The sequence below is a fragment of the Cetorhinus maximus genome, chromosome 22 (genome assembly GCF_964194155.1).
Source record: "Cetorhinus maximus chromosome 22, sCetMax3.hap1.1, whole genome shotgun sequence".
Taxonomy (NCBI): Eukaryota; Metazoa; Chordata; class Chondrichthyes; order Lamniformes; family Cetorhinidae; genus Cetorhinus; species Cetorhinus maximus.
The window spans coordinates 15,370,314-15,396,330 of NC_135900.1; the positions used below are offsets into that span (position 1 = coordinate 15,370,314).

Here is a 26,017-nt window from a genome sequence, read left to right on the forward strand (position 1 = left end):
GTGGATTGCTGTTTGACTGGTTTATTTGTTCTTTGAAGCTGTGGTCACAGTCATAATTACTTTAAATACTTCAGCACCTGTCAATTGCAGTGTAAATAAAAACGTGGAGAAAATTAACTTCTGCTTGGAGAAGTACTTCCAAATGAAAACCATAATTACAACCTAAACTGACCAAAAAAATAGTTAATTGGTTATTTTTAATGTTGGCTTTACTTGTTAACTGATCTTTTAGGTCTGTTCGGCCAAAAAGTAGACATAAATGGCTCTAGCATTTTTTTTGGCTATCATATATAAGGGTCTGTTCTGTACAAGTTTACTCAAATCCAGTGGTTGCGTAACTAATAAAATGTGAGACAATAAAGAAGTAATGCCTCATGCCATTTGTTTTCTATGGTCTATTAATGTTTGATCCACATTCCATAAAGTTTTTAAGTGGCCGTGTTTGACAATAAATGTGAAATGTTTGATGAAAAGACCATGCAACATAGTATGCCACATCAGACAATTCTTGCTTAGAGTTTTACAATAAGGGCCTTCCTAGTGTCTCTGGTAAGTTTACTTTGGATTGCCAGTGGGTTGCGGCATACCCCTGTCAAGAGTCAGCATTAGCAGGGCATGTAGCCCAGCATAAAAGCAGCTTCACACTAGATAATGAGGGAACAAGTGATAGAAGTGTGTACAAACAATAGGACTAAATAATTAATTGCAGCAGAAATAAATCACTTCTCAGACCACACATGGTTATAAATAGAACTAATAATTATCTGGGACTGGCTAAGACAATAATCTAATTGGGGGATTGCAAATGTGAGGGCAAAGCTGAAGCTGTTGATAAATTTCTAAGATTAGATCATAGCTTTGAAATCATTCTGAATCAACAATTATTTATAATTTATGTATTATTGTTTTGGAAGAGTGAGAGAATATTCAATCTTCAAAAAAAAAGAGACTTGTGGTGTCTGGCTTTTTACTTGTAATCTTTACGCTGTGGCTACTCAACACAGCAAGCACACGAAGACTTATGATTGTGAGATCACTACTGATTTATCAAGGAGTAATATTCGTTATCAATTATACGTGGAATTTCTCCAATGTGTGTTTGCTAATTTACGGAGCAACTGACATGACTTTTTTTAGAATATTCTAACAGTTGTTTAGATTTGCATTCACAATTAGCATTAAGTTACCTTGTATGTTTCTACTAATGGTCAATAAATCCATGGCCCACTATTAAACCCTTCAGCAAAATTCTGTCTAAACAGCACAAATTCACTTGGGGAAGAATTTTCGGGTAGGCAAGGAGGGGCTGGGTCCATTCGCCAACGCGTAAAATGAGGCGCAGTGACGTCAGGCGTCTGTCATTCAGACTTTCAGTTCGGCAGGCGTGCACCCGAGTCGGCTGCGTGCCCACCAAACGGTCAAAGGCCTGTTAAGTCCATTTAAATATCAATTAAAGTTATTAACTGAGCTGCCCGTCCAATCTTAAGGTTGGTGGGCAGACGAAGAGCCCAGGCGGCCTTCGCGTTTTTCATGAAACCTCATCCACGGGCGGGATGAGGCTCTATGAAGGGTTTACAAATTAAATAAGTTTTTTCATTAATGTTCCTTGACATGTCCCAGCTCATGTGACACTGTCACGAGGGGACCTGTCTTAAAATATTTTATTTTCTTTATTTAAACTTTTAAACCTTAAACTAATTTCCGAGGGACCTGTGTGCCTCAGGGAGATTTCTGCGCTCTTTTGCGCGCATGCACGAAAGAGCGCAGGCCCTGACTTGGGGAATCCCACCTGCCCCCATGCAACACCTCCCCCCCCCCCCTCAAAACGGGGGAAAATTTCTGCCCTCAGAATGGCAATCTTCTGGTACAACAATAAAATAAGTATAGCATGTAGAAGGAAAAAGTTTGGTATGAACAGTCATCCTTTTCCTGAAATTAGCACAGTAACTGTTAAGATCCAGTTTTAAAAAAACTGATTTTATTGCTATGGCAGCCAGGAAAACACATGGCAATGAGCTGTTCTCCACAGCTGCTTTTCTCCACAATCCAAACCAAAAACATTTAACATACAGATTGATTTATGAGTCACTCAGTATTGGTGTCTTAAAGTAGTTAATGCTTTGCTCTCCCTTCCCAGCACTTTTTTTTGCTGAATTAGCAGATCTACCACACTATGGTATTGATTAAAATCTATTTAGTTTTGCTTATGCAGATATTTTAACTATGGGATTAAATTTTTCGCAATGCAGGAATGGCCCTATATACCTATGACTAAATGGCAAAACTGCTATCCTGTAACACAAGTGCAGTTTGCAATTCTCCTGAGTTATGAAATTAGCCCCTTACAGTCTTTTGGCCTCCAGTATTTACCCCAGGTGCAGATTGTTTACTGGGTCACGATGTGGCCTTAGTTCCCTGCAGGAAGAATATATGGAGGTATTAATTTCTTCCAAGTGACGGTTGTTTTGTTCTGTTTGGTTTGGGGCTATTTCCTTACTTTCTTTGTTAACACCTTTCAAACAAGCATGAGAAATAGTTTTTTTTATAAAATGGAGAGCACGAGAACTTGGCTTAGCTAATTGAGGTGGGTAACTATGAACTGTTGACTTAACTATTCATTGCCCTTCAATGTACCAAACTCCTTATATTATGCGATCACAAATATATCTGAAAGTACTTTTTTGTGAAGATTTTAAAAGTACTTTTGAACTAAAGCAGGATCCAAGAATCGAGTGCACTGGGGGATTCAGTTCTGTGCACTGCTCCTCGCTATTTTGTTCTAGGTTGGGAGAGAATTTATATATGCTGTTCTGGGCACTGCTGTTAATATGGAAACACAGCAAATGCACACACAAGTTTGGCTCCTCATTTATTGCAAGAGCTAGCCTTGACCCAAAAGCTTAGTTGTACACTATGGGTTGTGTACACAGTGGAGCTTTGCAGATGGGAGATCTGCCTGTCTGCAATCAGCTGCTCTTATATTTTGTACAAACATCTGAAGTTGCCTCCAGAACAGACATCTTTTAATGTATATTATTTACAAATTCATAGTAACATTTAACAATACGTGGTTGCTGTTCGATTTATTCTGTAAGTAACAGGTAATTGTTTCCAAGTGCATTGTTTGTGTTAAATACTCAGGTTACTGATAAAACCACTAATCTATGTCTACATCTTGTGATTGAGTATTTGAGTATTTCCCACCTCAGCTTGTATTTAAGTTCCAAATTGCCAAAAAGCAAAATTACCTTTGCTTTTATTTCTCTTTTCTGTCCTTCTCCCCCCTCATTTTGATATGAATGGTAACCCTTTGGTATCTTAACCTATCATATTCATGAGTAAGTGCTGATAATGACTTGGTAGATAGTTAAGCCACCTATTCATACATGTAACAGATGCTGCTGCATTGTCATCAGTCACGGGAACCCTGACCCAAATCCACTGTGGCATTCAATTTGAAATTAAGGGCTGGATTTTGGTTTCCAAGGTGGGTAGCTTGAGTCGGGAAAACTCCTGACATGCTGGATTCACCTCAGGAACAAATGCCTCAAATCGCAAGATTTTCAGTCTGGGAGGAGGGTTGTGGGATGAAGTCTGACCCGCCGACCACAGAAGCAAATGCTAGGAGGATGTGGGGGAGGGCGAGTGTCAAGGTGGGCTGGTTAGAAGATCCGCCTTGGTTCTCTGGGACTTGGTTCCATTTGGTTTAGAAGATTTTAGGCCCTTAAACCCTTGTCCCCTCTACCCAACCCCCATGACCCCATATAAGCTCTGTGGCAGCTTATGTCTCCTAGCCCCCCCATGGCATTCATACTCTCAACTCATCCAGGATCTCAAGAAGTTTAGAGTGGGATATGTAAAAACCTTCAGATCATGGCAGTTAAACAGACCTTCTCTGCTCTTCAGGAGCATTTAGTTATGTCAAGTTGTGACTCCTATGCTAAGTTAAGGCCCTTGCAACAGCTAAAATGGGGCCTGTTTGAACTCAGCACTAAGCTCATGTGGCCCTGCTGAGTTCGGTTTCCCTCCTAAGTGAATCATACCCCCCCCATTTTTTCTTCAACTGGATCCAAGCCCTGCCCACCATTTTTATAGGTCTTCCCGACTCCACAAAAATCCAACCCCAAATCACTTGACAGAACAGGGATTAAATGAGGGCTCTTAATCTTCTATATAGCTCAGTTATTCATCAGACAATATCACAGATCTGCCTTTGGAGGCAAATCAGTTATTTTTTTAATACCCTGTCATCTGTGCATTCATTTGTAACAATAGTTTTTAACATTTTGTTTTAGACTGATTAATTTAGGAGATTTATGGTACGAGCAAGAATTTACTTGCAAAATAAACGAAGAGCAAATGCCAACAAGTAATTCATTGTGTGATGTGGTTTGAGAAGGCACTACATATGATGAGGCACTACATAAATACAAGTGTTGCATTTGTTAGCTGCCTTACAGGAGACTTTTTTAAACCCTAAATGTCACCTGTACTCCTGAAAGGAATGACCCATACTTTCAAGTTGTTAGCCCATCCTTAAATAGCACGTCCAAATAGTTATGTGGGATTAGTGAGTGTATGTTTTGTTCTAGGGACATCCAAACTTTATGGACCACATAGTTGCATACTATATTAAGTAGTAATCTGTATTTATATTAAATTGTTTATATTTGGATTTTACAAGTAGGGGAAAGAGCAGAAGTTATGATGAATTTTAACAAAATAAGATCACCTAAGTACTTAGTAAATTTCAGAGCTCTGTTGTAGAAATGGCTTTAATGCCTTTGAGAATGCACATAATAGATTTATCAGTATAATATCAGGAATATGAAACTAGTCATGAGGAGAAAGTTGAGATGCTGGGATGATTTTCTACTGGAACAGATACAGCTGAAAGAGATTTTAAATCGCAGCCTTGAAATTTGTGAAAAGAGTTGATAGTAAGTAGTCTTTCTCTAGTCACTATAATTGCAGAGTATTGAAAAGAGGTTATTGATTTTAAAATGGTCAGTGAGTGAATGTGGAGGAAGGCTAGGATGCATTTCTTTACGCAGAATGCTGTAAGACTATAAAATATTTTTGTTACAAGGAATAATTGAGGCAGAGACCTATGCATTTATTTGCAGAAAGTGTAGATAAATATTTTGAAGATACTGGGTTATGGAGAGGGAAAGCAGGATAGTGGGGTTTAGTTTTTCGATCACTTCAGCCAAGAGCTGATACATCGTTTCACATGACATTTGCCCACGTGGATAAGAAGTCTCCTGTTTCATGTGGAACAGTACCTTGGTAACAAGCTAGCACCTACAGAAAGGAAAGAAAGACAATGGTATAAATAAAATCTACAATGAGTTCTAGCTTTTGGTATGAGCAAACAAATTACAGGAAATCCCTGTTGATTCATATTTTCTTCTGACCAAATTGCAAGTTTTTTGGACTACTTGATACTGTTGTCCACTGAGTTCACATACTCATTTTTCAACAGTGGGATACTTGGATATCAATTAGGAGTGAAAATTGCAGCTGTGTTCTTTCAAAAATCTTCTCAAACCTATGAACAGAATAATCAAATGCAGCCCCCCTTTGACTGAAAACAACTAACCCAGCAAAAGTAGGAGATGAAAATTGCCAACTTCTGATCTGTACAGATTAGTGTTCTGCTGGGCAGTGACTGGCATTTGTTTCTTTGAACCTATTTACAATTTTTTTTGTTTCGGTCTGCAGTAAGTCAAATGTTTTCCATTAAATTTTTTTTTTTGTCTGGTTGACTTTTCCTTTCCTCCTAAAGGTGGTGATGACTGGTTGCAATTTCTGCAAATTTCTTTTTTTTTGGGTGGGAATGGGGAAGAAAGGGGCATTGCAGAGAAGCCACAGGTCGCCTTCACCCAGAGTCCAAATGCACACTTCACATCAAGGTTCAGTGGATAAAGACAAGAAGACTGACTATTTTTTTCTCTTCACCCCTTGCCCCTTAGCCAGTGATACTGAGGGTGATCACTTTGATCTCAGCAGCTATAGTGGAGGCAGTCAACCAAACCTTGATCAGCCATTAAACCTGGGACATTTTGGCCTTTTTGGCTCGGTTCCACTTTTCATAATAAAATTACCAACTTAGCCACGTGGACAGGACTGATGAGTTTTAATCACACTTGTGTGTGAATTTTTTTTCCATTTTATCAGCTGCAGTCCTAATATAAATTCAAATTTAATTTGAAACTTAATTCCTAAAACTAGTTCAGACAATTTTGTACCAGAAGAAGGTAACAAAATCAATAGTTTTAGAGGCTTAGTTTCTTTGGTCAAAACAACTGTGTCTAGAATTTCATTCCATAAATGGTGATTGTCTTGCCTTGGGATTTTTTTTTGGTGTGTGTGTGTGTATAAAGAAATTTATATGTGAAGTGGGACACAGCACTTTTCAAGGGCAAGTTGCCATATGTAGAAAATTCCTTAGCTGAAAATAATCCTTTACTAAAACAAGCTGTTCTTCTAGTAGAGACTTGCACCTATGTGCTTCCAGACTATAGTGTCTGTATTTTCTAAAACCCGTTGCATAAAAGTGCTAAATGGAAGGCTTTTCCACAAATGGAAAAAGTGCAGCTCGAGGTCCTTTTTTCCTCCCCCCACCCCCCCCAAAAAAAAAGCATTTTGGAGAGATAAGTTACTTCAGAATTCAACTGCATTATTTTTCTTTGCACTTGCAGTAGTGTGCCAGATTAATTGAAATACTTGACTGGTTCCAAAAAAAGTGATAAATAATTTAAAATATCTTTCTTAAACTTGTGTGCACAAGAGTGCTATAAATTGAGCTTGAGTGTGGTTCCAAGTTTCTCTCAAATCCATTTACCACCATGCACTCTAGTGTTTTTAATTTCTGCTAAATAGTTGTATTTTGACTTTTTGTAATCCTCTGCAGAAAGTAGTTGGGGCAACTTTATTTCAAATGGATTGAATGCTGTTTTCGCTGTCACTGATAGACTACAGATGGGATGGAGCTTGTACTCCAAGCAAAAGTGTCTGGCTCCAGTGTGGCAATTTTGCACAGCAGTTTTAGTAATTGGCGGATTTTGTAGTTTGAATCCTTTGCCAGCTCAGTACATGTTGCAACTGCAGCAGAACAGTTCTGCTCGTGTCTGTAGCTGTCTGGTGGGTCCCTTTACAAACATGCTTCAAATAATTTTTTTGAAGGTTTTTGGTTTAAGTTCTCTGGCATGGATTGCAGTTTTAAAAACTACTGATCATTAACCTCCCAGCTTAATTCATGACAAGGTTGTGCACAACCGTTGATGCAGAACAACTGATTGATTTCAACCAGAATAACATGTAAAAGCAAAATACTGCAGATGCTGGCAATCTGAAATAAAAACAAAAAATGCTGGAAATACTCAGGTCAGCAAGCACCTGTGCAGAGAAAGAGTTAATGTTTCAGGTTGAGATGACTTTTTGTTAACACTGTCGTTCTCCACGGATGCTGTCTGACCTGAGTGTTTTCACCATTTTCTTAAATGTTTCAGTATAAGTCAGAAACTTAATTCTTTCCAGTGAACAGCACACAGCATAAATTTAAGTAAAGACTTTCAGACTTTGACTCTTGCTTATATTTTTATATCCTACAGCATTGGAAACTTTTGCATTAGTATCCTTGTGGTTTAGTGATGTGTATCCAGACTTTCACTTGTATGTTTGAGAAGATTGAGTTGTAAAAAAGAAAATGTGTTTTGTTTTTGATTTTCTTCTCCCTCCAGCATGCTTCTAATACTTAGAGGCGTGTCGATTAAGCATGGTGCAGTATTATATGCTTTCTATTAGTTGTTCAAATCCTGTCTGAAAGCATGGTAACAGTTTGAACACGTCCTTTATTGGCTGAAAAATGTAATTTAAATGTTTGCGATTCAGCACGTTGTAAACATCTTGCACTGCAAAATTCTAAGTATATTAGAAACAACAATATGTTGTTAAAAAATCTTTGTCTCCATTTTCTTCTGAAGGCAGTGCTCCATACATTCTGTGGCACAGATACCTTTGCACCAACAGCTCTCTGTCATATTGTCTAAATAATCATTCAATCATTCAGTTAGCCTGGACAGTCACCACTTGGCACACAGTTTTACCCCAAAGGATGTCACAGCTGATCCTGTTCCCAGCTCGTCTATTTATAAGCTGTAACTTCCCAATGACTTCCTGGATCAGTGCACCACATATACAATTTCTAGTATGAATGATTAGAAAGCAGAGCAGGAAACCTGACCCTATTACCGTCTGTTCAACTCTGTGCCCCCAGAATACAATTGGAGTTCCACCACTGCTGTCCTGCTGTAGACAACTTAATTTGGAACAAGAATTAAACCTGTGACCTTCTTGGTTTGTGTGTCTCAGGGTTATGCTGCAAAATACCTACTGTGCTATCAGGCAGTTACTTTTTGTAGTTTAAAACTTGTAGCTTATTTATGAACTTAACTGATTTAAAAATTCAGCATGAGATGTGCATGTGAATTTAACTAATTTTCCCATGACCCCAGCATTGTAGTTTGTGCAGGTGTTTTTACTGATTATTCTGTTATTTTGTTGTAAATTACATACATTGAAATGGAATTACACATTAATATGTAATGTGTGTCATATTTTACAGGGATTTGAGCCACAATCGAATTACTTCTATCGATAGCAGCTTATTTAACAATCTTCATAACCTACAGGAAGTGTAAGTCTCTCAATTTCCTCTTAGAGATTAATATGACTCAAGTTGCATGAGATTCTAATCAATTTATTATTCATTTATAACTGTTTCACAATTTTTGACTTCCAGAAAAATAACCCACAACGAATTAACTGCGGTACCGAGCTTTGGAATTGTGGCTTCAAACATTACCCTTCTTTCACTGTAAGTGTCAAATTTTTACATAGTCTTCTAGCTTTATTTGAAATTTACGGTACCATCAGGCAGGCATGTATTGTGATGGTGTCCTGAGTTTCCATGGAAGCTGGATAGTTCAGGGAAAAAATAATCCGCACACTTTACGCTTGTGGCATGATCTATTATTCCAGAAGTGTATCACTTGGCATTGTGTCCTCTTGGTCAGAAGATTGTGGAAATGAGATCTAGACCACAGTTAAAATAATAATTTAAGTCCTCAATTTACTGTAGCCCTGAGTGTTGCTGCATTGTTGGACATGCTGTTCTTTGGATTAAATGTTAAAACAGTGGCATGAACCACCTGTATTGGTTTTTCAGGCTGCATTATTTAGAGAAAAGCAGTTCTTTTGTATTCTGACTCCTACATCTTAAATCACATTAACTGTTCAATCACGCTACTAGTCTGTAGCAAGTAACTGGTGCAGAATGCCACATTTGCCTACCATATGACTCGGGCTGTGGACAGGACTTCAAACTAACAAAGGTGGGGGAGGGTTTGGATGAAGGGAGATTTAGAAATCCAAAGAGAAAGGTCGTGGCATCAGAACAGTTTATCAATGTGGGTAAAGGCAACCAGAATGGAACAGGAAGGGACAGAGAGTTTAACATACATTGTACGTCAGCGAGTAAGGTAATTACAGGGAACAGAAGTAAAAAAATGAAATGAAAGGTTCTTTATCTGAACCCACAAAGCATCTGTGATAAGATGGATAAATTAGTGGCACAAATAGGGATAAATGATTTAGATCTAATTGCCATCACAGAAATATGGTTATAAGGTGATCAAAGTTGGGAAATAAATACTCAAGGGTACACACTATTTCAGAAAAACAGACTGAATCGCAAAGGAAGAGGGTAGCCCATATCGTAAATGATGATATAAGACATTAGTGAGAATGTACCTGGCCTCTCAAGATCATGAAGTAGAATCAGTATGAGTGGAAATTAGGAATAGCAAAAATCCAAAACACTGGTGAGAGTAGCTTATAGGTCCCCTAACATTATTTATACTATTGGATAGATAAACAAAAAATTATTGGAGCTTATAACAAAGGCAATGCAATAATTGTGGGGACTTTAACTTCATATAGATGAGGACAATCAAATTGGCCAGAATGGTCTAGAAGATGAGTTTGTGGAGTGTTTTCATAACAATTTCATGGAGTATTACACTGTAGAACTGACTAGGAATAAAGCTATCTTAGATCTAGTATTGTGTAATGAAGCAGGGTTAATTACTAATATCATGGTAAAAGATCCACTGGGAAACAGTGATCATAACACCATTGAATTCCAGTATTGAAAGCGACATAATCCAATCACAAACAAGAATCTTAAACTTGAACAAAGCCAATTACATAGGTATGAGGGGAGAACTGGCTAAAGTTAATTGGGCAAATATACTGAAAGGTATGATGGTAAATGAATAGTGGGAGACATTCAAAGAAACAATTAAAAATGTTCAACAAAAACCCATTCCATTGAAAAACAGAATTGAGCAAGAAAGACTCATCTGTGGCTCACTCAGGCAGTTTGGGATAGTATTAGATTGAAATAAGAGGCTTACAATGTTGCAAAAAAAGCAGCAGCAATTTTGAGGATTGGGAATATTTTAGAAACCAGCAGAGGGCTACCAGAAGGTTGATTAAAAAAGGGAAAAACATGAGAGTAAACTAGCCAGAAATATAAAAGCTCTTACAATCTTTTAAAAGTATGTAAGAAGGACGAGCGTAGCTAAAGTAAACACTGTTCCCTTAGAAGCAGAGGCTGGAAAAATCGTCATGGGGAATGAGGAAATGATAGAGGCATTGAACAGTTATTTTGTCCATCTTCACAGTGGAAGACACAAGTTTTCATACCAGAAATTGACAGTAACCTTGCAGCTAAAAAAGAGTGAGGAAATTAATATCAGCAGAGAAAAAGTATTGAAGAACTTGAAAGGACTAAAATCCGACAAATCCCCTGGACCTGATGGCTTACACCCTAGGGTTCTAAAAGAGGTAGCTGCAGAGATAGTGGATGCGCTAGTTATGATTTTCCAAAATTCCTTAGATTTGGGGAGGGTCCCACTAGATTGGAAGTTGGCAAATGTTACACCACTTTTCTAGAAAGGTCGGAGAGAGAAAATCATGAACTACAGGCCAGCTAACCTAACATCAGTTGTTGGGAAAATGCTGGAATCTATTAAGACAGAAGTCTTAACAATGCATTTAGCAAAACATAGTATGATTAGTACAAGTCAGCATGGTTTTACTAAAGGGAAATCTTGTTTGACAAATTTTTTAGGAGTTTTTATGGATGTAACTAGTAGGATAGATAATGGGAACCAGCAGATATATACCTGGATTTCCAAAAGGTATTTGATAAGGTGCCACACAAGAGCTTAATAAGGGCTCATGGAGTTGGGGTAATGTGTTACCATGGATAGAGGATTGGTTAATGGACAGGAAGCAGAGAATGGGCACAAATGGAGCATTTTCAATTTCGCAAATTTCTCCATTGTTGATTACGGCTAAGGCTCAGATAGATTTTTAGTCTCTCAGGGAAACAAGGGATATGGAAAGCAGGCAGAAAAGTGGAGTTGAAACCCAAGATTAGCCATGATCGTATTGAATGGCAGAGCAGGCTCAATGGGCTATGTGGTCTACTCCTATTTTTTGTAACAGCCACTGCACTTTAAAGCAATACGTTGTGTGAGGTGCTATATTAATGTAAGTATCATGTGTTGGATTTGTATTGTTGGAAAACTTTGGTACCTTGTATACTGTATGTTGTTTGAAAGCTGATTGTAGAAGATAGACATTCGTGAACTTGCCCTAGGTAGATGACTGCCATTGGGGTAAGGGAATTATGAATACAAGGATTGTGTTTGAGCTGGATTCACAAGCTCAAACTTAAATGTTGTATTTAAAAGCCACTATATGAATATATTCATGTGTGCTGTTGTGCTCGTTAGCTAATGGTGTGTGACTCTATTCTGCACTGCTTGACCACTGCATTGAATAGCTTTGACCAGAACATGACCAGAACTGCTTGATTTCAGTAACCTCACGCTGCCTTTATGCAATAATAGCAGGAATATGACATGACAAGTGATATCTTACAGAGGATTTGTTATTTATGAACCAGTCAAATGGTATTTTCAGTGATCAGAATCAGAGATTTAGGGGAGAGAAAGAAAGAGAGAATGCTTATCCATTGGAGCGCTGGTTCTCTGTAGTAATCCTGGTTACGTGGAAACGTCTGAGAATTGTCACTATAGAACCCTACTGTCTGCCCATTTATCCATCAGATACCTGCAGGACCAATTTTGTAGGTTCTAACAATCTCTTAGCACAGAAGAATCAACAACATTGAAAGTTAAGGAGCCCCATGGCATTGTAAACTGAGCTCCAGATGCATTTTAAATCTTCAGAAGCAGCCAGGCGTTTAATGTTTACTGCTCATAGTACTAAAATAAGTCTTTTGTGTTGTTAATGTTAGTTATTGGCCCCAACTCCCTGCTTTTTCCCAATTTTTAAAATCACATTGAATATGAATGTTTACAGTATCTGTATTTTGCTACAAAAGGTAGAACCTCTGAATGCTTCTATTGAAAGCAGATCAATCTTAATAAAACACCAAGTGTTTTTTTTAAATTTTATGTTGCACATACAAAGTCCCTCAAACCACAAGAGTGTAGGTGTGGCATGTAGGTCCAGACCTCCAATTATGCTGTTGTTTTGTAATTTAGGAAAACATATGACCACTTTGGTTTAACTCTTGCTTGTGACTTTCTCCATAAGTAAGCATGGCTCCCCAAACAGTTCTCTTGAGATTGAACATTTGTGTACGAAAATGTGCGATCAGGGCCTGTTTCCTTGTGCTACGTGCAGAATATGTCATGTGCAATGTCCCATCAGCATTGTGATTTTAAAAATAATTCTCCCAGGCATACCAAACCTACCATGTTTCTCTCAATATAAATTGTCGTTAAAGTTTCCAAGCATAGAATTAAGCACCGTAAAGTACTTAGTAATCTTCCAAATTTTCTGCTTATAGCCAATTTTAATCATTTCTTTCTACCACCTCATTCCCATTCAAAAGCCTTGCTGCTGCCCCTTATTTCACCAAATCTTTTCTTCCACCTTCCACACATATATTTACCATACATACCAATTGGAAGTGGGAATCCTAACTCTCTTCTTCGGCCCATTCCCACTAGTTCAGGGGTGTTGAAGTCAAATGTTTCATCTCAACTGGGGTTGAAACCAAACCTTCCTTGTCTATATGGATCAATGCCCCAATAAATAGTGTTTATTTTGTTATTGCTGGTTTTCACTTCATTGCTATTGTGAGAGTTTAACGTAGCCTGGAAATTGAACCTAGGTCCTCTGGTTTCTTTGGCTTAGTTATCTGCTGTCTTTATCAACCAAGTCATTGAGTAGTTGTGCATTGCAGTCCCACTACTCCATTTGAAGGAGTGTTAATATTTGTTTAATATTCAGATCGGTAGTTCCATTTTTATTCCCTTTGCTGAAATTTCTTTCTTTGAAGTTTTTCAGAAAGTTGCAAAATTTGATCTTTGCAGATACTGTATTCATATAGAAGCAGCATGAGCTTCGGAATGATACTGCAGAAACCTTTCTAGAACCAAACAACACAGCTCCAGCTCAAGCTAGATCCAGGGCTAAAGAGCAGTACTCTTATAATCAACATTGACGGTACCATATGTTGTTATATTTTAACATGAGCCACATGGATATAAAGAAAAGACTTTCATTTATATAGCTCCTTTCACAACCTCCAGACATCCCAAAACTTTTTTCAGCCAATGAAGTACTTTTGAGTTGGACTTGCTGTTGTTAATGTAGGAGATGCAGGCAGTTTGGCTACAGCAAGCCCCTAAAAATGGCAATAAGATAATAACCCGCTCTTCTTCAAAATAATACCATGGGAACTTTACAACGACCCTAGAGGGCATTTGGGGTCTTGGTTTAATGTTTCATCCGAAAGATGGCCCCTCTGACAGTATAGCACTCCCTCAGTACACACAGGGCATGTCGGCCAGTATTTTGTTCTCCAGTCTCTGAATTAGGAATGAATCTTCAACTTCTGACTCAGATGAGTATGCTACCACCGAACCATATCTACCATATGTAATTGTATCATGGTCATTTGTTGCACATTGTCTGAATGGAATTAGATAACTGTTTTGTTTTGATTTTCCTTTCAACTTCTTCTGAAAGCATCATTTTGTGTATGGATTATAGTTCCACCAAAATACATGACATCCTGCAGTGAAGTAGTCATTCTTTGTGAGGCTAGACTGCGAGTGTTGGTAGCCTGGGGCAGGGAACCAGCGAAGATCAATCCTGTCCGCAGGAACACTTGAGCCAGACTTTTCTGTCCTTTGAGCTCTAGGAGAGCAGATATTGACACTGTACAGCTCAGCTGCAGAATGCCCTTGTTACAACCAGAGACCTTGCTTCTGTTTCTTTACAAAAAGCTTCAGTTAGGATTGTGGAAGTTGAATAGCGATACATTTAGCAAATGGGTTATAGAAAAAGTTGACCATAAGAGAAGCTATGTGGTGTCGGTGGTGAGTATTCAGGAACACCACATTGCACAAAATGCTTGAATTAAATCAATGATGTGAAGATTGTTTGACCTCTTAAATGCGTGACAGACCAGAAGGTCAATGGTTTTGGTCTTCAGTTGACTATTTTGTCAGTCACATGCATAAGTTTTGTGTTTTTTCATTTACAAAGGTGATCTGAATTATTTTTGAGCCTGTCTGTTATCTCCATACTATTCATCGCCCATTTATGTGGTTCCTGCATAGATTTTGACATAAATACTTACGAACTAATGTTAGCTGTCGGGGGGAGATAAGTCTTGGCATATTCTCTTACTGCATTTGGTGACTGCTGGCTCGCAGTTTCAATGGTGTCAGCAGTACTTGGTTGTTAATTGTATATCAATTGGGTGTTAATTGTATTCTGGCTGTGGGTATTAATTGGAGACTCAACTGTGCACTTACAGGAACAGGCTGAAAGGGGGATTTTTTTTGGAGATGCACAATATACAATACTTCTCTGTAGATAGAAGCTTGTAAGTGGGGGAATAAAGACTAGTTTCCAATGTTCTATCCTTCACCATCTGGCTTTCTGAGTTTTCACATTGGCACCTCCTCCAAGTAGCTGTTGTTCATGTGTGATTTCTAAACAGTGACAGATGACAGCCTTGGTGGGACATTCCGTTGTTTGGGAAAGGTAGTTTTTTTTAAATATAAATGTGATGAGCTTAATGTGTCTGTTTTAAAACTGTATTCTGTGGAATTGCATCATCATTTGCAACTTTGGCACAACCTTCACTGCATGTGTGGCATTTCCTATTGGAGAAGGAACACACATTTGTAAGCCATAATACAAAATTTTTTATTCCGTGGTCCCTTTAATGAGAAACAGAATCATCTACACTTTGAAGGGCTTTGACTCATAAGATGAAATGAAACTTGGGAATTAGTATTGAATGTTAGCAGATAAACACGGGATGTTGGCTAATCAGACTTTACTCGGGGAGAAACTATACCATCACCATGTGTTAATTTTTAGCAAGGTTCTCCACTTCAGCCAATCAAACTTTCATTCTTATAGAAAGTGACATACCACAGTTTCTAACCTGAAATTAACATGTAGAGTAATTACTTCAAAATGAGTTTTGAGAGTTACGTAACACAAATTCCCAGGAAACTATTCAATTAATTAATCTGATCACAGCTCAATTACTTACATCTGGTGATTTATTGGGGTTTATTTTATTAGGCCCAGGTCAGCTGGTCCAGTCAGCATGTCTGCAGTGCTGCTTGAATAAGAGTTAAGTGACACATGATATTAATGTGAGCTTTCCAGGAGTGAAGGGGAAAACCAGATGGCACTTGGGAAATATGCCATTAAACATGCAAACTGTTTTATGCACTAATATTTAAAGGATAGGAGGCGAAACCTTAAGAATTTTTCTTGGGAAAGTTGTCAGGTGAAGTATAAATGCTGATTGTCTGTGGTCCACAGTAGAATTCTTATGAAAAAATGAAAAGTCTGATTTTCATAGTTAAATTAACAGCCGACGTTAATGAGCGTTGCATATCAAAGGCTGCTTTTATATTCCACGAGGCCTTTGTTGATGTAGCCAGATCCTGGAATGTGAGTTTCATGCAGCAAGTGGCAACACCACAGAAACAAGCTGGTTTTTCACTTGGCAAATCTGGCAAGTTTACTTTGTTGCTAGCTCTGTGAGGCTAGGGGGGTGGGGGTCAGGATCCAGCAGACCCAGTGTGGGACTCAAACAGGCAGCTGAATACCCAAAGGACTCCAAAGAAATCCCTTTTTCTGTCCGCCATATGAGGTACAAATAGATTAAGATGGCCTTGTAAGCAGGTCGATTTGTGCTATGAAATGTAAATGTGAAGATTACAAATAACAGTGTAGGTGTATAAAGCTTTATAACTTGGGGTGGGCATAGCTTTGAAGTGCGTAAACAAATGCTGGGACATAATAAAATGAGGTGATTTTAGATTGTAGAAATGTGAGGAAAGAAGAGAAGAATGTTGTGTTCAAGGCAAATGTGACAGTAGATTGATGGCTGTTTATTGATCTGAGATTTGTAAATTGAGACTGACGGTTTAAAGATACTGGAGTAGTGCTATCTGTGGCTTGAGCAGTGAACCAGAATAAAGCTTATATAAAGGGATGGAAAGCTTGTTTTTGTAGTATTATTAAACCTCTTTTGAAAAATCTTCTCAAATGAGTTTTGTACCAAGATAGAGTTGCCCATTGCTTAAAAATTGCAACATTACAAAAAACACAGCTGCTTTACAGTAATGAATGAATCAGAACTGAAATTCTAGTTCATACTGTTCTACGTAACGCACTTGTATAAATGAATATAAATAATGTTCGGTATTCTTAAAATGTCTGTGCCATGGTTTAAGAAGTCTTAACAATAACAAGTGAAAATAGTTTAAGCATTGAGTGTGGGTAGGAGTAGGAAATAACAGTGTCAATCTTCATTATTGTATAGCCTGGGGTATAAAGAAGTATAGTAATTGTAGTGCTTACATTATAGACAGCTGATATTTTATTGGATTAAAGATAATTTACTAAATGTTCAATTTAGTAAATTCTGCCCTGTAAGTTGAGGACATAAAAATAACCACTTCATGTGACATTGTTGCCTTTCGCTTCAGAAAGATTAAATTCAACATATAAGATTAAAAATGCTCCATATTTTAGGTGGTAGGAAGCTGTGCATCAATAAATTCAAAATCTTTCTTCTGTTAAATTTAGCTTTAAAGCCATTCCAGTGACAAGAACCGCTACTTTGACTGTAACTTTGGAAGGTAAATGAACTGGCACTACTGAGTATACATATACCAAGTCCTATTTGAAGTGGTTTTTCCTTCTCCCTGTCAAAACAGCAGCATTCTCCGCTGGTTGGAGTCATAGCTAGTACAAAGGAAGATGATGTGGTTGTTGGAGGCCAATCATATCAGCCCCAGGACATCACTGCAAGAGTTCCTCAGGGTAGTGTTCTAGACCAACCATCTTCAGCTGCTTCATCAATAAGTGACCTTCCCTCCATCATAAGGTCAGAAGTAGTGATGTTCGCTGATGATTGCAGTGTTCAGTAATATTTGCAACTCCTCAATACTGAAGCAGTCAGTGTCCATGTGCAGCAAGACCTGGACAACATATTCAGACTTGGTAAATGGCAAGCAAGATTTGTGCCACGCAAATACAGGTCAAGTATCCTTTATCCATAAATCCGAAAACTGAACAAGTCCAAAAACCGCACTTTCTTTGAACCTCGTCGAACTTTAGCACGGGACATATAGTTGTTTGTCTGCACTGTTTACCTTGCAATTTTTGTGGTGAACATGTGAAAAAGAAACTTATTAAAGGTACTCTTTATTATTCAGTGATGTATCTAACTTTGCTAGCCATTTTATTTACTTTGGACTATAGCTTGCCTAGGCTTAGGCTATTGTAATGTAAGTTTATATGCAGTATCCAAAAACCAAAATTATCTGAAATCCAAGACGCAGTTGGCCTTGAGGGCTTTGGATAAAGGATACTCGACCTGTACCAGGTAATGACCATCTCCAAGAATCTAACCATCTCCCCATGACATTCAATGTCATTACCGTCACTGAATCCCCCACCATCAACATCCTAGGGGCTACCATTTGACCAGAAACTTAACTGGACCAACCGTATAAATACTGTGGCTACAAGAGCAGGCCAGAGGCTGGGAATTCTGCAGCACATAAGTCGCCTCCTGATTCCCCACAGCTTGTCCGCGATCTACAAGGCACAAGTCAGGAATGTTGGAATACTCTCCACATGCCTGGATGAGTGTAACCTCAACTACACTCAAGAAGTTCAGCACCATCCAGTCAAAGCACTTGATTGGCACCCCATCCATATCTTAAACATTCACTCTTTCTACTGCTGACACATAGTGGCAGCAGTGTGTACCATATGCAAATACACTGCAGCAACTCATCAAGCCGCCTTTGACAGCACCTTCCAAACCTGAGACCTCTACCACCTCGAAGAGAAAGGCAGCCAACCCATGGCACCACCACTAGCAGTAATTTCCGTTCCAAGCCCCACACCATGCCGACTTGGTATTGCATCGTTGCCCTTCCTTCACCGTAACTAGGTCAAAATCTAGAACTCGCTTCCTAACAGCACTGTGGCTGTACTTATACCAGATAAAGTGCAGCGGTTCAAGAAGGCAGTTCATCACCACCTTCTCGAGGGTAATTGAGGTTGAACATCAAATGCTGGCCTAACCAACAACACCCACAGCTCGTGAAATAATAAAAAAAATTAGAATAGTGATGTAAATGGGTGTTTTTTGGCCGTATATTTTCTTTTGGTTTGATGTGGGCTGTGTGTTCAGCCTGTCCCCATAGGTCCGTATTGTGGTTTGTCTCCTGCTGGCATGTATTGCCAGACATGGAAGCAGGTTTGGTGGCCAAAAATGAAAACTGTAATTTGCTACTTTCAAATAGTTTCCAAAACCAATTGTTGGTGCTGTGTAATTTGCCCAGAAATGTAATTGGAGCAAATATCAGACACCAGTGGTTCTCACCATACTGCAGAAATAAATACACTATTTTTCTCTCTGTTATTCTCATCTCTCTTGTCCTAATTCAGTGTTTCAAGAACTGAACAATGCATTGACGTCGTGGAGTAGGTGTCATTAGTATTAGTCCAGGTTTGAATTGCATTCTTCACGGTATCTTTTACACACTTGGAATGTGTGAAACTCTGTATCTAATGTTGTATATTTGCTCTGTCTAAATCCAAAGCACTTGGAATTCCTTTCAAATAGTGTTAAGTACATCTTGTACAAGATAAATCTGAGCTTCACTCTGCACTCACGGTGCTCACCCACCTCTCTCCCACCCCCCCACCACTACCACCACCAAACTATACTGCTCCTTTCTATCTCTGACTTCTGATTAAGATTATTTGAGCTTATTTGTACAGTACTAACTACTTTGCATCCTGAGGATGATGGGTCAGAGAAAGCTGAAGGCATTTGTCTCGCTCAGATAGTAACTTCATGAATAGGCGATTGTAATGCCTTTACCTTCCCCATCACACTCTAATTTCACATGTTTCACAAGATAGATATTGATTGCACAAAAAGTTGTATTGTCGCATTAAATCATCCTGCTAATAGTTTCTGTAATGTGTACAATCTTCAAAAATCAAATCATGACATAAGAATTTAAAACTAAAAAAACCCTGCATGCTGGGTGACTAAAGTGTTTTAATCTAAGTTTGCGTAGATGAGATTCTCGAGGATTTTTTTTTTCCCTTCACTCTCTCATGGGATGTGGGCGTCACCGGCAAGGCCAGCATTTGTTGCTCTTCCCTAATTGCCCTTGAACTGTGTGGCTTGCTAGGCCTTTTCAGAGAGCCAACCACATTGCTGTGGATCTAGAGTCACATGAAGGCTAGACTAGGTAAGGATGGCAGATTTCCAGCCCTAAAGGACATTAGTGAACCAGATAGGTCTTTATGACAATCTGATAGTTGTCATGATTGTTATTACTGAGACTAGCTTTATAATTCCAAGTTCATTAATTGTATTTAAATTCCACCAGCTCCTATGGTGGGATTTGAACCCATATCACCAAAGCTTTAGCTTGGATTCTGGATTACTAGTCACTGTCTCCCCATGATGTTATGTGCTGAAATAAAATTTTATACTTATTGCTGCATTGTGCCAAGAGTACCAGTTTATAGCTGTGATTTAATCCAGTAAGTCCCCTTAACCTCTGCCAGACAGTTCTGTCATGAGATGGAGAAGGAATATGAGCTGAAGTTGGCTTTGTCAGCTGTTGCAGACCTCCCAGCAAGCAAGCTATGAAGTGGTATCGTCTGAGGCCTCGGTACAGGTGGCTTGCTCTGGGGAAACAAAATGGAACACCCAACATGTAATTCTGGAAAAAAAAAGTGGAATTCTTTTGAATGTATCTGTGATTTCACAATTTAACCTGGTTTAGGGGAAAAGGGCACGAAAATTTGAAACTGCTGTAAAAAGAATTTCCAATTTTCTCTTCCCTTTTTAAACACACTGATTCCTTTAGGGGAGTAGTTGCACGAGCAGCAGCCAAACTCCAGTACCACAAGTGTTTATTTTCACCTGGGAACCTTGATGGTGGGTATCCATAGACTATTCCAAACATGAAGGGCATTACAGCTGAGCTTGGCCCTGTCTCATCCTGTCTTAGCTTAGCATGTGCCCACTTGCAAATATGGTTGCTATAGCAGTATAGAGCAGGAGAATTGAAGGACAGTTAAGACAAGGAAACTTTGCACAGAAATTGGTTAGGGTCCCCTGCTACCACATAGTGCTGTTGAAGCAGAGTGCATAAATTCTTCTAAATTGGAATTACTTCGATAGACGGAGAAAGGATGTGGGAAGCAAGCAGCTTCCAATAGGATTGGAGAAAGATACCAATGCAGACTTGATTGGCTTGTTTTAGTATAAAAAGGGGGAGGCGGTGACATAGTGGTAATATCACTGGACTAGTAATCCAGAAGACCAGGCTAATGCTCTGGGGACACGGCTTCACATCCCATGATGGCAGCTGGTCGAATTTAAATTCAATTAATAAATAAATTTAAAGCTAGTCTAATGATGACTACGAAACCATTGTCAGTTGTCGTAAAAATCCATCTGGTTCACTAATGTCCTTTTAGGGAAGGAAATCTGCTGTCTTTACCTGGTCTGGCCAATATGTGACTCCAAACCCACAGAAATGTGGTTGACTCTTAACTGCACTGTGAAATGGCCTAAAGGCTAAAAGAAATAAAACCGGACGGACCACCTGCCATTTATCTAGGCACTGGAAACTACAACGGCACACTCAGCCCTAGCGACCCTGCAAAGACGACCTGACTGACATCTGGGGGCTTGTGCCAAAATCGGGAAAGCTGTTCCATAGACTAGTCAAGCAACAGCCTGACAGTCATACTTACAGAACCATACCTTTTGCAGATAATGTCCCAGACACCACCATCCGTGTGTCTGGATATGTCCTGTCCCACTGACAGGACAGATCCACCAGAAGTGGCAGCACAGTGGTATTCAATCAGGAGGGAGTTGCCCTGAGAATCCTCAACATCGACTCTAGACCACACGAAGTCTGTAGGCATCAGGTCAGACATGGGCTGGAAAACCCTCTGGTTACCACCTCCTGTCCCCTCTCAGCTGATGAATCAGTATTCCTCCAATTTGAATGCCACTTGGATGAAGCACCGAGGATGGCAAGGGCACAATGTACTCTGGGTAGGGACTTCAATGTCCATCACCAAGTGTGGCTTGATAGCACCACTCCTGACTGAACTGGCTGAGTCCTAAAGGACATAACTGCTGGACTGGGTCTCTGGCAGGTGGTGAAGGAACCAACAAGAGGGAAAAACCTACTTGACCTCATGCTCAAAAGTCTACCTGTCAAGGATGGATCTGTCCATGACAGTATTGGTAGGAGTGACCACTGCACAGTTCTTGTGGAGACATAGTTCCGTCTTCACTTTGAGGATACCCTCCATCGTTGTGTGGCACATCACCGTGCTAAATGTGATAAATTTCAAACAGATCTAGCAACTCAAAACTGGGCATCCATTAGGCACTGTGGGACATCAGCAGAATTGTATACGACCACAATCTGTAACCTCGTAGTCTGGATATTCTCCACTCTGCTATTACCACCAAGCCGGGCTATCAACCCTCGTCCAATGAAGAGCGCAGGAGGACATGCCAGGAACAGCACCAGGTATAACTAAAAATGAGGTGCCAACCTGGTGAAGCTACAACTCAAGACTACTTGCGTGCCAAACAGCAGAAGAATATGTGATAGACAGCTAAGCGATCCCACAACCAACGGATCAGGTCTAAACTCTACAGTCCTGCCACAACCAGTTGTGAATGGTGATGGGACAATTAAACAACCCACTGGTGGAGGAGGCTCCACAAATATCCCCATACTCAATGATGGGAGAGCCCAGCATATCAGTTCAAATGACCAGGCTGGCATGTTTGCAGCCATCTTCAGCCAGAAGTGCCGAGTGGATGATCAGTCTCTGCCTCCTCCTGAGGTGCCCAGCTCCACACTTGCAGTCTTCAGCCAATTCGATTCACTCCACGGCTGAAGGCGCTGTATACCGCAAAGGCTATGGGCCCTGACAATATTCCAGCAATAGTACTGAAGACCTGTGCTCCAGAACTAGCCATACCCCTAACCAACCTGTTCCATTACAGCTCCAACACTGGCATCTATCCGGCAATGTGGAAAATTGTCCAGGTATATCCTGTCCATACAAAGCAGGACAAATTCAACCCAGCCAATTAACACCCTTTCAGTCTACTCCTGATCATCAACAATGTGATGGAAAATGTCGTTGACAGGATCATCAAATTGCACTTGCTCAGCAATAACCTGCTCCAACAGCAGGTGGCTACAAGAGCAGGTCCAAGGTGCAGAGTAACCCACCTCCTAACTCCCCAAAGCCTGCCCACAAGGCACAGGTCAGGAGTGTGATGTAATGCTCTCCATTTGCCTCTAAGTGCAGGTCCAACAACATTCAAGTTCGACACCATCTAGGACAAAGCAGCCTGCTTGATTGACACTCCCTCCACCACTAATGCACACTGGCAGCAGTGCATACCATCTATTAGATGCAATGCAGCAACTTGATAAGGCTCCTTCGACAGTGTCTTCCAAACCCAAGACCTCTACCACCTAAGAAGGACAAAGGCAGCAGATGTATGGGAAGGCCACCATCTGCAAGTTCCCCTTCAAGTTGCACACCACCCTGATTTGGAACTATAATTGCCATTCCTTCTCTTGTCGCTGGGTTAAAATCCTGCTTCTGCCTTCCTAAAGGCGCTGTAGGTGTTCCTACAGGACAGGGGCAGCTGAAGTTCAAGAAGGCAGCACACCACCACCTTAAGGGCAATTAAGAATGGACAATAAATTCTAGCCTGCCCACATCCCATGAATGAATTCCTTTAAAAGCCTTTGGAATCCTCCTTTGACCAATCGTGTCTGTTCCCGCTGCTTTCCTATAGATGCTACAGTGAAGTACATTACCCCTGCTACTGTCCTGAAATTAACTAACACAGCAAAACCTAGTAATTTGAATCTGGGACCTTCCTAATCAGTGTGAGCCAGAAAGTGCCCTTGTATGCTTTTCTGCCCTATCAGTACTATTGGCTCTGGATGTGCATGGCTTGCACAGCAGATGGTCAGACCAAAGTAAACTTAGTAGATTTAATGCAGCTAGGAATGCCCAGTAAAATTGGACCTTTCCAGCTGCTAGCCTTAACAAATCTGGCAAGTTTATTTTAGTAAGATTTGTTGAAATGACTGACTCCTTGCAGATGTGTGATTGCAGGGTAGCAATAATCCTCCAGTACCACTATTGGCAGACTTTATGCGACACTAATATGCAACACCTCAAAGCAGAATCAAGTACTGTCTTTTTAATTCATTTATTCATTATGGGATATAGACATTGCTGCCAGGGCTCTCGAGAAGGTGGCGTTGAGCCTCTTGACAACTGAGTGGGTTGGTTAGGCCATTTTAGAGGGCAGTCAAGAGTCAACTGCATTGCTTTGAGTCTCTGCCATTCTGCCCAATCTAGGGCAGGATAGCCGATTTCTTTGTTGAAGGCATCAGTGAACTACATGGTTTTTATGACGATCTGGTAGTTTCATGGTCATCATTACTGATACTAGCTTTTTAATTAATTTACTTAACTAATTGAATTTAAATTCCTCAGCTGCCATGGTGGGATTTGAATTCCTTTCTCCAGATCATTTATTGGCCCCGTAACATAACTATTATGCCCTGTTTTTACAAATACACCTCCAGAATTGTATAACATGCTAACACAAATACAACAATATAAAAGCAGGTAGAGTATCAACTTTCCTCCTTTTAAAATACACTTTGGGCTTCTTTAATAGGCCTGGAGTGAAGTCTTCGGCCATTTACAGTTCTAATCTGAAATCCCTAATGCCAAATTGTGTGAGAAGGTATTTGAATGTGTTAAGTTTCGTACAAGCAAGCCAAAGTTTGAATGGTTGGTTTCACATCCAAATTCAAACTGGATATTCGGGTTTCATTCTTTGCAAGCACTCCATTTTGAGTATCTGCTCACGTTTCGGTTTGCAGTGTGCATTTCTATTGTTTGAGAAAAATTAACTAATTGCCATTTCAAGATCTTTGGGACACCCACGCACAAAAGATGCCTTATTACAAGTTGTGGTGGTTTGTGTTAAGCACCAGGTGAAAATTTGCTCTAGTTACCTAGCTAGTTCAAATAGGCAGTTGTTCAAGTATTGCAGTTTGATTGCTGTATAGTCCTTTTCTACTCCTTTTTCCTTTGCAGTCAGTCTCAGAATAAGGCGTTGGACTGAGATGAGAACTTTTTTCATTCAAAGGGAGCATTGTGGATGCTCAGTCATTGAGTGTATTCAAGGCAGAGGCCAATATATTTTTGGGTATTACGGGAATTAAGGGATAGTGCAAGAAGATGGAGTTGAAGTAGAAGATATTGTTGAATGACAGAGCGGACTTGAGAGGCCAGCTTGAGCTCCTATTTCTTATATTCCTATGTCATACTGACTCTTTTATTAAATTTGTAATGTTATTGCAATGTTTTGTGGAATAAAATTACTTTATTTAGAGTGAAATAAGTCTGTGATGTTTGTCTATACTGATCAAATCTGACCGTTATACTAGCAGATAATATACGGAGGTGAAACAACAGCTTGCATTTATATAACTCCAAGTAAAAGAACATCTCTGGGTGAACAGTAAACAAGAAGTGAAGGGATTTGAGATTGAAGGCATATAGTAATGAATTTTCTACAAGGCGTTTGAAGGATTGAGATGGAAATAAGGCCAAATTGTTTTGGAAGAGAATTTCCAGGGGGCAGAAATGTAATCTTTGAAAGTTTGGCTACATTTGGTGAAGTGGAGGGCTGAGGTCATAGTCTTGAGTTGGAAGAGCAAAAAGTGTGGACTGGGAGGCATGGGTTTGGATAACCTTTTCAAGAAAAGGTGGGGGGGTTAAAAAATGAAGATCACAGTCATAGAAAATATTTGGAGGGATTAGAAACAGCTGAGAGCGATGGGCAAAAATGAGAGTGATGGCTGTGAATGAAACTTCGGGCGAGAATAGAAAAGTTTGCACCTTGCCCCTTTAGAGGCTGCTCATTTATTTATTATTAAGTTTCTAGGTTTGCTGTTTCGAGTGAGAAGTAAGCCGATCGGTCCTGCCATGTACTGTTGCTGTGGATCCTAAATTTTTTTTTCGGATTCATTTAAATTTCAAAAATATAACTCACTACTGAATTAATTGATAATTTCAAGAATGTTTATTAACGATAGTTGGAAACGATTTATGAACTGCGTTATCAAAACTACAGTGTGAGCTATGTCACAGCCCTCTTGCATTGGTTGTTGGATGAAACAATCAGGAACATTTCACAGATCAAACCCAAGACTTTCCAGGGTTCAATGGCTCA

The 26,017-nt window shown here is 39.6% G+C and overlaps 1 protein-coding gene across 1 annotated transcript in view; it reads left to right on the top strand.

The window, feature by feature from the left end:
• lrig3 (leucine-rich repeats and immunoglobulin-like domains 3) overlaps positions 1-26,017 on the top strand; it is a 62,119-nt gene that overhangs the window by 5,320 nt on the left and 30,782 nt on the right. Inside the window, exons 2-3 of the mRNA XM_078567843.1 lie at positions 8,630-8,701; positions 8,807-8,881. Coding sequence (XP_078423969.1) covers positions 8,630-8,701; positions 8,807-8,881 — 147 coding nt within the window. The remainder of the gene's footprint in view (positions 1-8,629; positions 8,702-8,806; positions 8,882-26,017) is intronic.